The following is a 14,495-nucleotide window of genomic DNA, read 5'->3' on the forward strand; positions in this document are numbered from 1 at the left end:
ATTTGACTTCTTCTTTTCCTAACTGCATACCCTTTATTTCTTTCTCTTGCCTGATTGCCCTAGCCAGAACTTCCAACACTATGTTGAATAGGAGCGGTGAGAGGGGGCATCTCTGTCTTGTGCCAGTTTTCAAAGGGAATTTTTCCGGTTTTTGCCCATTCAGTATGATATTGGCTGTGGGTTTGTCATAAATAGCTCTTATTATTTTGAGGTATGTTCCATCAATACCTAATTTATTGAGTGTTTTTAGCATGAAGGGCTGTTGAATTTTGTCAAAGTCCTTTTCTGCATCTATTGAGATAATCATGTGGTTTTTGTCTTTGGTTCTGTTTATATGCTGGATTACATTTATTGATTTGCGAATGTTGAACCAGCCTTGCATCCCAGGGATGAAGCCCACTTGATCATGGTGGATAACCTTTTTGATGTGCTGCTGAATCCGTTTTGCCAGTATTTTATTGAGGGTTTTTGCATCGATGTTCATCAGGGATATTGGTCTAAAATTCTCTTTTTTTGTTGTGTCTCTGCCAGGCTTTGGTATCAGGATGATGTTGGCCTCATAAAATGAGTTAGGGAGGATTCCCTCTTTTTCTATTGATTGGAATAGTTTCAGAAGGAATGGTACCAGCTCCTCCTTGTACCTCTGGTAGAATTCAGCTGTGAATCCATCTGGTCCTGGACTTTTTTTGGTGGGTAGGCTATTAATTATTGCCTCAATTTCAGAGCCTGCTATTGGTCTATTTAGGGATTCAACTTCTTCCTGGTTTAGTCTTGGGAGAGTGTAAGTGTCCAGGAAATTATCCATTTCTTCTAGATTTTCTAGTTTATTTGTGTAGAGGTGTTTATAGTATTCTCTGATGGTAATTTGTATTTCTGTGAGGTCAGTGGTGATATCCCCTTTATCATTTTTTATTGCGTCTATTTGATTCCTCTCTCTTTTTTTCTTTATTAGTCTTGCTAGCGGTCTGTCAATTTTGTTGATCTTTTCAAAAAAACCAACTCCTGGATTCATTGATTTTTTTGGAGGGTTTTTTGTGTGTCTATCTCCTTCAGTTCTGCTCTGATCTTAGTTATTTCTTACCTTCTGCTAGCTTTTGAATGTGTTTGCTCTTGCCTCTCTAGTTCTTTTAATCGTGATGTTAGAGTGTCAATTTTAGATCTTTCCAGCTTTCTCTTTTGGGCATTTAGTGCTATAAATTTCCCTCTACACACTGCTTTAAATGTGTCCCAGAGATTCTGGTATGTTGTATCTTTGTTCTCATTGGTTTCAAAGAACATCTTTATTTCTGCCTTCATTTCGTTATGTACCCAGTAGTCATTCAGGAACAGGTTGTTCAGTTTCCATGTAGTTGAGCGGTTTTGATTGAGTTTCTTAGTCCTGAGTTTTAGTTTGATTGCACTGTGGTCTGAGAGACAGTTTGTTACAATTTCTGTTCTTTTACATTTGCTGAGGAGTGCTTTACTTCCAATTATGTGATCAATTTTGGAATAAGTGTGATGTGCTGAGAAGAATGCATATTCTGTTGATTTGGGGTGGAGAGTTCTATAGATGTCTATTAGGTTCGCTTGGTGCAGAGCTGAGTTCAATTCCTGGATATCCTTGTTAACTTTCTGTCTCATTGGTCTGTCTAATGTTGACAGTGGAGTGTTGAAGTCTCCCATTGTTATTGTATGGGAGTCTAAGTCTCTTTGTAAGTCTCTAGGGACTTGCTTTATGAATCTGAGTGCTCCTGTATTGGGTGCATATATATTTAGGATAGTTAGCTCTTCCTGTTGAATTGATCCCTTTACCTTTATGTAATGGCCTTCTCTGTCTCTTTTGATCTTTGATGGTTTAAAGTCTGTTTTATCAGAGACTAGTATTGCAACCCCTGCTTTTTTTTGTTCTCCATTTGCTTGGTAGATCTTCCTCCATCCCTTTATTTTGAGCCTATGTATGTCTCTGCATGTGAGATGGGTCTCCTGAATACAGTAGACTGATGGGTCTTGACTCTTTATCCAGTTTGCCAGTCTGTGTCTTTTAATTGGAGCATTTAGTCCATTTACATTTAAGGTTAATATTGTTATGTGTGAACTTGATCCTGCCATTATGATATTAACTGGTTATTTTGCTCGTTATTTGATGCAGTTTCTTCCTAGCCTCGATGGTCTTTACATTTTGGCATGTTTTTGCAGTGGCTGGTACCGGTTGTTCCTTTCCATGTTTAGGGCTTCCTTCAGGGTCTCTTGTAAGGTAGGCCTGGTGGTGACAAAATCTCTAAGCATTTGCTTATCTGTAAAGGATTTTCTTTCTCCTTCACTTATGAAACTTAGTTTGGCTGGATATGAAATTCTGGGTTTAAAATTCTTTTCTTTAAGAATGTTGAATATTGGCCCCCACTCTCTTCTGGCTTGTAGAGTTTCTGCCAAGAGGTCTGCTGTTAGTCTGATGGGCTTCCCTGTGGGTAACCCGACCTTTCTCTCTGGCTGCCCTTAACATTTTTTCCTGCATTTCAACTTTGGTGAATCTGGCAATTATGTGTCTTGGAGTTGCTCTTCTTGAGGAGTATCTTTGTGGCGTTCTCTGTATTTCTTGAATTTGAATGTTGGCCTGCCCTACTAGGTTGGGGAAGTTCTCCTGGATGATATCCTGAAGAGTGTTTTCCAGCTTGGTTCCATTTTCCCCCTCACTTTCAGGCACCCCAATCAGATGTAGATTTGGTCTTTTTACATAATCCCATACTTCTTGCAGGCTTTGTTCATTTCTTTTTCTTCTATTTTCTTTTGGTTTCTCTTCTCGCTTCGTTTCATTCATTTGATCCTCAATCGCTGATACTCTTTCTTCCAGTTGATCGAGTCGGTTACTGAAGCTTGTGCATTTGTCACGTATTTCTCGTGTCATGGTTTTCATCTCTGTCATTTCGTTTATGACCTTCTCTGCATTAATTATTCTAGCTGTCAATTCTTCCACTTTTTTTTCAAGATTTTTAGTTTCTTTGCACTGTGTACGTAATTCCTCCTTTAGCTCTGAGAAGTTTGATGGACTGAAGTCTTTTCTCTCCTCTCGTCAAAGTCATTCTCTGACCAGCTTCGATCCGTTGCTTGCGATGAGCTGCGCTCCTTTGCAGGGGGAGATGTGCTCTTATTTTTTGAATTTCCAGCTTTTCTGCCCTGCTTTTTCCCCATCTTTGTGGTTTTATCTGCCTCTGGTCTTTGATGATGGTGACGTACTGATAGGGTTTTGGTATAGGTGTCCTTCCTGTTTGATAGTTTTCCTTCTAACAGTCAGGACCCTCAGCTGCAGGTCTGTTGGAGATTGCTTGAGGTCCACTCCAGACCCTCTTTGCCTGGGTATCAGCAGCAGAGGTTGCAGAAGATAGAATATTGCTGAACAGCGAGTGTATCTGTCTGATTCTAACTTTGGAAGCTTCCTTTCAGGGGTGTACTCCACCCTGTGAGGTGTGGGGTGTCAGATTGCCCCTAGTGGGGGATGTCTCCCAGTTAGGCTACTCAGGGGTCAGGGACCCACTTGAGCAGGCAGTCTGTCCCTTCTCAGATCTCAACCTCCGTGTGGGGAGATCCACTGCTCTCTTCAAAGCTGTCAGACACAGTCGTTTGTGTCTGCAGAGGTTCCTGCTGCTTTTGTTGTCGTTTAGCTGTGCCCTGTCCCCAGAGGTGGAGTCTACAGAGACAGGCAGGTTTCCTTGAGCTGCTGTGAGCTCCACCCAGTTCGAGCTTCCCAGTGGCTTTGTTTACCTACTTAAGCCTCAGCAATGGCGGGCACCCCTCCTGCGATCGCAGACTGCTGTGCTAGCAATGAGGGAGGCTCCTGGCCGTGGGACCCTCCCAGCCAGGTGTGGGATACAATCTCCTGGTGTGCCTGTTTGCTCAAAGCGCAGTATTGGGGTGGGAGTCACCGATTTTCTGGGTGTTGTGTGTCTCAGTTCCCCTGGCTAGGAAAAGGGACTCCATTCCCCCTTGCGCTTCCCAGGTGAGGCGATGCCTCGCCCTGCTTCAGCTCTCGCTGGTCGGGCTGCAGCAGCTGACCAGCACCGATTGTCCAGCACTCCCTAGTGAGATGACCCCAGTACCTCAGTTGAAAATGCAGAAATCACCAGTGTTCTGTGTCGCTCGTGCTGAGAGTTGGAGACTGGAGCTGTTCCTATTTGGCCATCTTGCTCCGCCCCCCAGAATTTTCAACAACTATTTTTGGGACAACTGGATGTACATAAGCACAAGAATTAATTTGTATACCTTTCAGACACCATTAAAAAAATTAACTAAAAAATTGATTATAGACCTAAATGTAAAAGCAAAACCTATAGAACCCTTTTTTTTTTTTTTTTTTTTTTTTTTTTTTTTTTTTTTTGAGATGGAGTCTCGCTCTGTTGCCCATTCTGGAGTGCAGTGGTGCAATCTCGGCTCACTGCAAGGTCTGCCTCCCGGGTTCAGGCCATTCTCCTGCCTCAGCCTCCCGCTGGGGACTACAGGTGCCTGCCACGATGCCCGGCTAATTTTTTTTGTATTTTTAGTAGAGATGGGGTTTCACCGTGTTAACAAGGATGGTCTCGATCTCCTGACCTTGTGATCCACCCGCCTCAGCCTCCCAAAGTGTTGGGATTACAGGCGTGAGCCACCATGCCCGGCCAAACCTATAGAACTCCTAAATGAAAACATGTGATCTTGGGTGAGGCCATGGTTTATTGGTATGACACCTAAAGCATAAGTGATAAAAGAAATATTATATATATTGGAGAGCATCAAAATAAAGTATTTTGTTCTGTAAACAATACTAAGAGGAAAATAGATAAGGCACATATTGAGATAAAATATTTATAAATTACATATATAATAAGGGATGTGTATAAGAATATGTAAAATAATTGTTATAATTAATAACTATAAATCAATTAAAATATGTAAAGAATACTGATAGACATTTCTCCAAGAAAATACCAGTGTATAATAAGCACATGAAATATGCTCAACATCATTAGTCATTAGGGTAATGCAAATCAAAATCACAATGAGATGCCACTTCATACCCACTAGAATGGCTATAATAAAAAAAAATAATAATAAGTGTTTGCAAGGATTTGGAGAAATAGGAACTCTCTTACACAGTGTATGGGAATGTCTAATGGTTCTGTGCTTTGAAAAAGAGTCCAGCAGTTCTACAAAATATCAAACATAAAGTTATCTTATGACTCAGGAATTCCATTGCTAGATTGGAACAGAAGTGAAAACATACTTCTACAAAATACTTTTATACAACTTTTCATGACAACATTATTTGAAATAGTCAAAAAACAACAAAAAAAGAAATAACCCAATATCCATCAACTGACTAGTAAAATTTTATGTATCCATACAATGAAATACTATTTGGAAATAAAAGGCAATGGAATACTGATGACATACTGATATTTGCTACAATATGGATAAACCTTGAAAGCATGATGCTAAATGAGAGAAGCCATTCACAAAAGTCCTCATATTATATGATTCTATTTATATAAAATGTCCAGAATGGGCAAATCTGTAAAGACAGAAAGTAGATTAGTGGTTGCCTGGGAGAGGGTGCAAGGAGAATGGGGAATTACTGCTAATGAATATGAGTTTTTTTGGTAATGGTTTCACAACTCTGTGAATATACTGAAAACCATTAATTTATATAGATCAAATAGACCATTTCCATAATATTAAAATTATATCTTTTTTTTTTTTTTGATATACAGTCTTGCTCTGTTTGTTGCCCAGGCTGGAGTGCAGTGGTGTGATCTCAGCTCACTGCAACCTCTGTCTCCTGAGTTCAATCAATTCTCCTGCCTTGGCCTCCCCAGTAGCTTGGATTACAGGTGCCCACCACCACGCCTGGCTAATTTTTGTATATTTTTGGTAGAGATGAGGTTTCACTCCATCTCTAGTGAGTGGTCTTGAATTGCTGACCTCAAGTGACCTGCTTGCCTTGGCCTCCCAAAGCACACAAATTTTATAATTTTATCTTAATAAAGTTGTTTAAAAAGGGGTGTGTGATTGAATGCCTGTCTAGGACAAAACATGACATCTGATTCTGTAAATGTTTATATTTCCCACTTTCTCTAGTTCTCACCCTTCAAACTATTTCTTCCACATCACTCATTTATTTCATAAACATTGAGTGAAATATAATCTCAATAAATATGTACTGAATATCTGTTATGCTCAAGACAGGGTCTCAGGCATTGAGCATACAGGACTATTTCTAGGGCAGACAAGGAGAATGGTGAAGCAGGGAAACAAGTGAAGAACTGCTAAGGGATTACAGGAATGTTATTTCCCTCTTTGATATTTATCTTCTGTTTAAGAATGAACAGTCAATCTTCAGGGTCAATTCATGTAAGACTGATGTCATGTCACTGGTGTAAAATCTGGAATAGTGGATGTAGGCAAAAGAGAAACAAAAAATTGGTTTGCTTTTTTATTATCTAAGTCTTGTTATAAAAATGCTTGTCCTGAAAGTTGTTTTGCAGTATAGCCTACTTAATCCTTCCTAAATAACAATGATAATAATGTAATGTGGTTCATGAATATGGTAAAATAATTTTAAAATTTGTGCATTTATCTTGTTCCAGTGACACTTTGAAGTGATTTATATGAATTAGCTAAAATCTCTCAACCAGCATATGAGAGTGATGCTATCATTATTCCTATTTTCAGATGGGGAAATTGAGGCACAGAGAGGTTAAGTCATTTTCTTAAAGTCATATGACTAGTGAGTGGTAAGGTTGGGACTGAGGTGATGCGTTGCCAGAGCCCAATCTCTCAGCCTCTGTACTGCACTGCCTGCTACTCAGCCCCATCTTGGGAATTGGCATTCCTTCCTCCTGGTTACTGTAACCAGAAACCAACAAGTCATCTTTGAGTCCCACCTCTCTATTATTCTCCCTGAACTAATGCTATTGATTAGCAAGTCCTGTTGACTCCACCTCTCAAAAGTCCCTTAAATATGACTACTTCTTTCCATTTTTATTGTCACTACATAGGTCCAAGCCACCAATGTGTTGGCTGTAGTCATCTCCTAAGGGTTTCTATGTTTTGATCTTCTGCACTCTAGTCTTCCAGGCAGCACCCAAAGCGATCATTTTAGAAATGTGAACCATGTAATGTTACTTCCCAGCTCAAAACTTTCCAAATTTTTCCTTTTAGACCTTGAATTAAATTGAACTCTTTATAATGACCTGACTTGTTCTGCAAAATCTGATCCCTTTTTTGACCTCTTTCCATTTCACTCTTTCTTTATGCCACAGGGGCCACCTATGTAGTTTTCTTTCTGTTCAAGACAAGCACTTGAACAAGAAAATCCTTCTTGTCTTTGGGCTTTTGCTCTAGCAATGCCCTCTACTTGTGATAGCCTTCACTTACATAGGTTTTCTCCTGGTAATTCTGTAACTTGCAGCTGAGATATCACCTCCACAGAGGTGCCTTCCTTTGCCACCACATTTAAGGTAGTTCATCTTCCCTCTTCTGCTCACCATTCATCATACTATATAGCCTCTACTAAAGACAAAGTAAATTGATTCATTTACTCTTTGTCTCCCTCTACTAAAATACAAGCTCCTTAGAGAAGGACCTTTGTCTTATACAACATGGTATCATTAACACTTCTGCTGCTGCAGGCCCTTTTTAGGCATGCAATAAATATTTAATGATGAATGAATAAAATGTTAAAAATTCATGGTGAGGCTGAAGCTTTTATCTCCCCTTCTAACAAGAATAGTGATTTGAGGTTCTTGGGGAAAGTGATGTGAAACTACAAAATCAAAGTGATTTTTATGTGCTCAACATTTGAAATAAGAGGGTAAAAAATAAAAATTTTACCAACATTATTTTGGAGATAGAAGCAAAAGAATTTAATTTCTACCACTAAACAAAAATAGAATTAAAAAATAAAAGTTTCTCCAAGATTGCAAAAATAAAGTCCCATTTTCTAAATCCCATTTTTGCAGATGAAATCAAAGTTTTAGAATATTGGCATCAAATTTTTAATATTTCCATACTTTTTCATCTCTGTTTCTCCATCTTTTTTTTCTTTGATGCTACAGTAAATTTCTTTGGCCTATTATTCCTAATTTTTAAAGCTTTGGCCATATTTGAATACATGGGAATGTTTTGGGATTTATTCATTAATAGCAGATTCACATTTCAGTGTTTGTTGCATCATAGAACTTGCTTTTTATAACTTTCTTCTTAAAATAATATTGAAAATTCACATCATTGTTGTGATCAAGAGCTGTTCTGCATCTAGAGAGACTTAGATCACTTTCTTTTAACGAGATTATGAGGAATATATGTTAACTTTGGGTTTTAACTTCTTTGGGGTCACAGACTCTTTTGGAAGCCAAGTGAAGACTGTGTACTTTTGCCTGTCCCATAAAACGCGCGCGCACAAACACACACACACACACACACACACACACACACACAAACACATTGTATACAATTTCAATGGACCTTATGAAGCCCACTTTTGGATTTTTGGCTTAGTTCTTCAGGAAGCAGTCTCAGCTCAAAGTATACCCATATTTGTTAAACTTAGAATCCAAGATAGGGAAATAGTACACAAAAGTAAAAACTGCCCACATTTTCATACTTTCCTCCTGGTGGCATTGCCCAGGGGCTTTTTCCCAGGTTTGATTCTTGCTTTGGTCTGGCTTCTAAGCTGCTCCAAGATAAATTATCTCTCCTGGTCACTGACTACTTGGCTTTCCCTGGTCATAAGATTTATGAAAACCTAAAATAAAGCAACACTTCATATGACCACGGCACACCAGTCAGTGCCAGAACAATTGGTGAGCCTGCTTTGCTCATGCTGTCTTCTCAGCCAAGGAAGGAGTATATCTCAACAATGTATTTGTGTTAGTACTCAGGTTCCTCTGAGTTGATGGCCACTGGGGACCCATACTACCATATTCTATGGTTGTTTATTATTAGAATATTGTTATATAACAAAAGCAAAAGTCTACTCATTTTAAATATAAATACTTTATTTGTTACTTTCCAAATTGTTCTCATTCCAACTAAGAAGCTTATTTGGAACTACTCAGAATCCTGAGTGCTATTCACATAATTGATAAAAAAAATAAATCAATGATGTAACTTGGCTGTAATGTATATTCCAAAGCTGATTTGGCAATATATGTCAAAATCCTTAGAAATGTAGGTACCTTTTGACCAAGTAATTTCCTCTTTAAGATTCCACTTTAAGGAGATAATATATTGAGCAAAGATTATAAAGATGTGAATCATAGTAGTGCTTATATGAGCAAGTAATTGCAAAAGAACGAGTTGTCCAATAATTTAAAAAGATGAGTTAATTATGCTATGATGTAGCTATGTTAAATATATACTGCCCTCCATATTTTAAAAATAATGATATACAACATTTTATAAATGGAAAAAATATTACCAATATTTATAGCTAAGAATCAGGTTCAGAAGCTATATCTTTGGTAGGATCCTCTTGTGATGCAATCATCTTATTCACATCCATTCTAGCGCTTCCCCACTGAGGAGCAGCCAGGTTTAGGTAGAATTTTCCCTATTCTCAGCTCTATGAGTCAGCATGGCTGAGTTTTGCCAGTCTTCTGAGTATAACAATGCCTAAGTCAATCAGCTCATCCATATTCCCCTGGCTATAGTGGTTGTTTCTCATTTAGCCAAATCCACATGCACATCAAAACTCTTGTTTAGCAGTTTGAGAGGGGATAATCTTTCTATGTATATGTTAAAAAATAAATACATAGTCTGATTACCTTTGGCAACCATCCCGCTACCATGGGGAAGACAAACTTGAGGTTGAAGAATAGCTAAGAACCAAGACATGAATCTGGAGACCTCGTCAAAGAGTGTCTGAAACCTGGCCCCTCTAAATGTTTTCAGTTGCAGAACCAATAATTCTTACTTATTAATTATTCTAGCAAGAGTCTTGTTTTCCATACTTATAACCCAAAACATCCTAATTAATATGAAATCTAATTATGTAAAAAGTGTATTCATGTATTACACAGCTACACAGTAAAATATCAATAATAATTGTCTCTTGGAGAGGATTACCAGTTATTTTTCCCTCTGCTTTGTGACTTTTCTGTAATTCCAGATTTTCTATAATGAATATATATTATTTTATTCAGAAAAATCATATATAATAATTAGAGTCAGAATAATAATGTTCATCTAAGCCAAAACCATCAGACTTTTAATCCTGAATGGTGATAGGCTAAATGAAATAAAGTGAAAGCTAATATATTGCTAATTTTGTTTGTTTGTTTGTTTTTACCTTTCAGAGTCACGAATGCAAAGTTCTTAATTCCAAGACTCTTATTTATTTCTGTACATGAATTTATTTTTAAAAATTTAAAAATATGATTAGTTCAAGATCCATAGATATTGACATCTGCCTTTCTGCCCCAACATTAGGACACCTAAAATTGGTTTTAGGCATGACAGAAGAAAAACTGGGCTTGGGATTCCCACTCCAAAATTTCCTGGATATTTGACCTCAGGCAATTACTTAAACTCCCTGAACCTTAGTTACTTCAGCCAAGAAATATGGGGTTGCAGTTAAGTGAAATAAGCCAAGCACGGAAAGACACATATCACATGTTCTCGCTTATATATGGGAGCTAAAACAGTGGCTCTCATGAAGATAAGAGAGTAGATTGGTGGTTACAAGAGGCTGAGAAGGGTAGAGAGGAGGAAGGTATGAAGGAAGGTTAATTAATGGGTACAAACATAATGATTTGAGAGAAGAAAATGATCTAGTGTCTGACAGATCTGTGAGGTGACTATGGTTTGCAGTTATCTATTATATGCTTCAAAGTAGCCAGAAAAGAATAATTGAAATGTTTCTAGAATAAAGAAAAGAGAAATATTTAAGGTGATGGACATCTCAAGTGTACTGATTTGATCTTTAAAAATTATATGAATGTATTAAATTATCACATGTACCCTAAATTAAGTATATTTATTATGCATCAATGAAAATTGTTTAAAAAAAGAAAAAGTGTTAGACCAAATGTTATCTACCTTTCCATCTGTGAAATTCTATGAGTGACTCTAAATTTTGCTTTATATTTGAGCGGAACTGATATTCACTGCCTGCTTTGGGAAGTATAAGTAGGTTTCAACTCTCATAATAACATTGATTAATTGGTAGCCACTGTCTGCAGAGCGGTGGTAAGAAGGTCTCAGAGTACATACGGAGTCAGCAGGAAAAAGTACTATGATCTGTCAATGATGTTGATGAGTATTTGAATCCTCAGTCTGGCTCATATACACATATCGTACAATGTAGCCTGATTTATTTTATTATTATTTTTTGTAGCACAGTGTCCAAATCTTTTGAGAGTGAAATAACTGGGAAGAAATCCCTTTAAAATGTATCTGCTTCTTTTCTCCTATTCCTTTGATATCTCTTAATCATTGGTGGCATTGACTGAATAAGAGTTTGGCTGAATAAAAGTACAACTTTTAGTAGTTAAAGTTTAGAAGGATATTTCTTGCTTGTTTCTTACACTTGATATTTTCTTGTAGAAAGAGCTGCAAATGGACACTTCCTAGCAAGTAAGCAAATGTCCTAATAGTGGTTCCAAGTATGGGCAGGGTGGGTCAGTGAGTGGCTGGTTTGCAACTATGTTCACTTCTTGCTTCTGTCAAACTCATTCATAGTGTGGAACTCCAACAGAAACCGGTGAATAAAGATCAGTGTCCCAGAGAGAGACCAGAGGAGTTGGAGTCAGGAGGCATGTACCACTGCCACAGTGGCTCCAGGCCCACAGAGAACAGGGCGAATGAACACGCCTATGCCAAGTGGAAGCTCTGTGCTGCTTCAGCAATATGCTTCATTTTCATGATTGCAGAGGTCGTGGGTGAGTCTTTCTGCAGACTTTTTTGATTAAACAAGCAAACAAACAAAACTCTGCATCATTATGGGAGGGTTACCTAAGTTCTTTTAAAGTAAGATTTAGTATTTTCTGTAAGTATAAGGTAACAATATGCTCATTGTAGATAAGTTGAAAAACAGTAGGAAACAAAATAAAATTCATCACTATTCCATATTCGAGTCATAGCCTTCAATAATTTTAGGGAGTGTTTTGTGCAATGCATTTTCTGTTCATAGCTCACAGGTTTTATTTTTTAAACATAACTGAGACCATACTGAATGCTTTTGACCACACTGTCAAATACTCTTCAAAAACATTTTTATGCCTGAACAATATTCTCTAATATGCTCCACTGTAATTTACATAACCATTTCTCTATTGTTAGAAATTTAGGGAGTTCTTTCCTGCTTATGGACAATGTTGCAATGCAAAATCTTAAAGAAAGTTCTGCCTGCCTTTCTGGTTAATCCCTTCAAAGAGATTCCTAAAGGTGGAAATAATTGCTTGAAGGACATGAATATTTGTATTACTTGATTCATGTTGCCAGAGTGCTGTTGAGAAAGCTAAACAATTCATGTCTACCGGCTCTACTTGAGAGTGATTCTGACTCCAAATCTTAATGACAACTAATTTTAATCTCTAAAATCTCTTTGCTGTCGCATAGATGTTTTAATATTTATTTATTTAATTGTTACTATTAGACTATTTTTGCATGCTTGTTAGTGATCTGTATTTCCCTCTGTTAATGCATTTTCTCCTTGTCTCTTAATGTCTGTTACTCATTTGTTTTTTAGAAAATTTTTAAATTCTCTATATTGATCTCTGGGAACTCTTCATGTATTAGGATATTAGACCTTTGTTATATTAGTTATAAGTGCTTTTCCAGTTTGTTGTTTAACCTTTTGATGTTTGTGTTGACTTAGAGAAGTTTTAAATTTTACATAGGTAACTGTTTTAAACTTTTCATTTTGAGCTCATTTCTTTTATTACTCTTTTACTGTTTTAGTGCTTAAGAATCCTTCTCCATCTACTGAGAAGATAGCTTTTTTGTTGTTTAATTTTTGTATTTAATTTTAAAATTATGTTGATATTAGATATATTTGTATGCTCTAAGGACTGAATTTTTTTCTAAATAGCTAACACAGTTTTCAGCATCATTTATGAAATAATTAATTATTTTCCCCATTGATTTTTGATATTTCTTTAATCACTTATCAACACTTTATAAATAGCAGGTCTGTTTCTAAGGTGTTTCACTGATCTGTGTTTCTGGTCTCTGTCAAGGACATAATATAGATTTATATGTTATAATATCTGTTATTTCCTATTAATGATTTTTAATTTAGCAAAGCAAAGGCTGTTCATCTCTGTTTATTATCCTAATTAAACGTGAGAATTGTTCTGTTCAGTTTTCCCCCATCGAATTATGATTTTATTAATATTTAAATTAATTTGAGAACACAATATCTTTAAGTATTCGGCTTTCCATCCAGGAATATGTTATGTTTCTCTATTTATCCAAATCTTCTACATGTCTCATCAAGGTTTTATGGTGTTCATCTGACTACACGGACAGCCTACTTCTTGAAAGAGTTATTTCTGATTATTATATGTGCTTGGCTTATTCTTTCCAGGGGTGAGTGCAGTCCACCATTTTTCATGTTTTGTTTTCTAGATAATTACTTTTTGTATTCTAAAATTTTGATTTTTGTATATTCACTTTGTACTCAATTATGCATTTGAATTATTGTCAATTCTAAATATATTTTAGTGCATGTCCCCTTTTCCCGTCTCGTGCATCTTCCTCATCCCAGGACATCACGCTCTCTTGTGCAGAAAACGTGTTTCTCCTCATTTCAATAGTTATATCTCTTTTGTGTGTTTCATGTTTTTATCATGTTAAACAATACCTTATGCTAAATCAAATCTATGTTTGATTATTTAGCTGTTAAGCAAAATGCTTCTTGAAAGGTTGTTTTATATTATGTTAATGAAATGTTTCTTTGTTTCAGTTTTGTAATGATTAACAAAGAATCAAGGATGAGTGTTGACTTTTAATCAAATACCTTTTCTTTTGAATTTATTGTTTTTTAAAGCTTTTTGACCCGTGTTTGAGGTGCGTTATATTAAGAGATTTTGAAACATGTTATGATCTTTGCATTTTTGGCATTATGATAATAGCTATTATTTATTTAATGCTTCCTATGTGTTAGAAGCTGTGACAAGTGCTTTCCATGTATTACTTTAATTAATCCTGGTGAATTCCCTAAGAGGTAGCTCTCATTGTTAATCTCACTTTATAGAAGGAACTAGAAGCACAAAGAGTAAAGTAACTCTCCCTTGGAAACATACCTGTAAGTGGGCAGGCTGTCTGAATTTCAGAGCTTATATTCCTAAGCCCTAACTATGGTGCCTCTCAAATTGACTGTGGCGGGCCATCCTTTTAATGCATTGCTGAATCTGAGTGACTGATTTTTTTTTAGGATTTTTACATCTTTATTAATAGTTGAAATTTAATTATAGTTTTCTGTTTTTATGTCATTTTTCTAGGTTTTTATATTTGCATTATGCATGCTTAAATGGAAAGTTTAA

General features: G+C 36.6%; 1 protein-coding gene across 2 annotated transcripts in view; it reads left to right on the plus strand.

The window, feature by feature from the left end:
* Nucleotides 1-14,495, plus strand: part of SLC30A8 (solute carrier family 30 member 8) — a 54,147-nt gene that overhangs the window by 9,825 nt on the left and 29,827 nt on the right. The window contains exons 2-3 of one of the 2 annotated variants that reach the window (XM_010386874.2): nucleotides 11,554-11,583; nucleotides 11,689-11,888. In XM_010386874.2, the coding sequence (XP_010385176.1) occupies nucleotides 11,554-11,583; nucleotides 11,689-11,888 (230 nt within the window). The remainder of the gene's footprint in view (nucleotides 1-11,553; nucleotides 11,584-11,688; nucleotides 11,889-14,495) is intronic. The other variant, XM_010386875.2, reaches the window with a different exon arrangement.

The sequence above is a fragment of the Rhinopithecus roxellana genome, chromosome 9, assembly GCF_007565055.1.
Source record: "Rhinopithecus roxellana isolate Shanxi Qingling chromosome 9, ASM756505v1, whole genome shotgun sequence".
NCBI classification, from domain to species: domain Eukaryota; kingdom Metazoa; phylum Chordata; class Mammalia; order Primates; family Cercopithecidae; genus Rhinopithecus; species Rhinopithecus roxellana.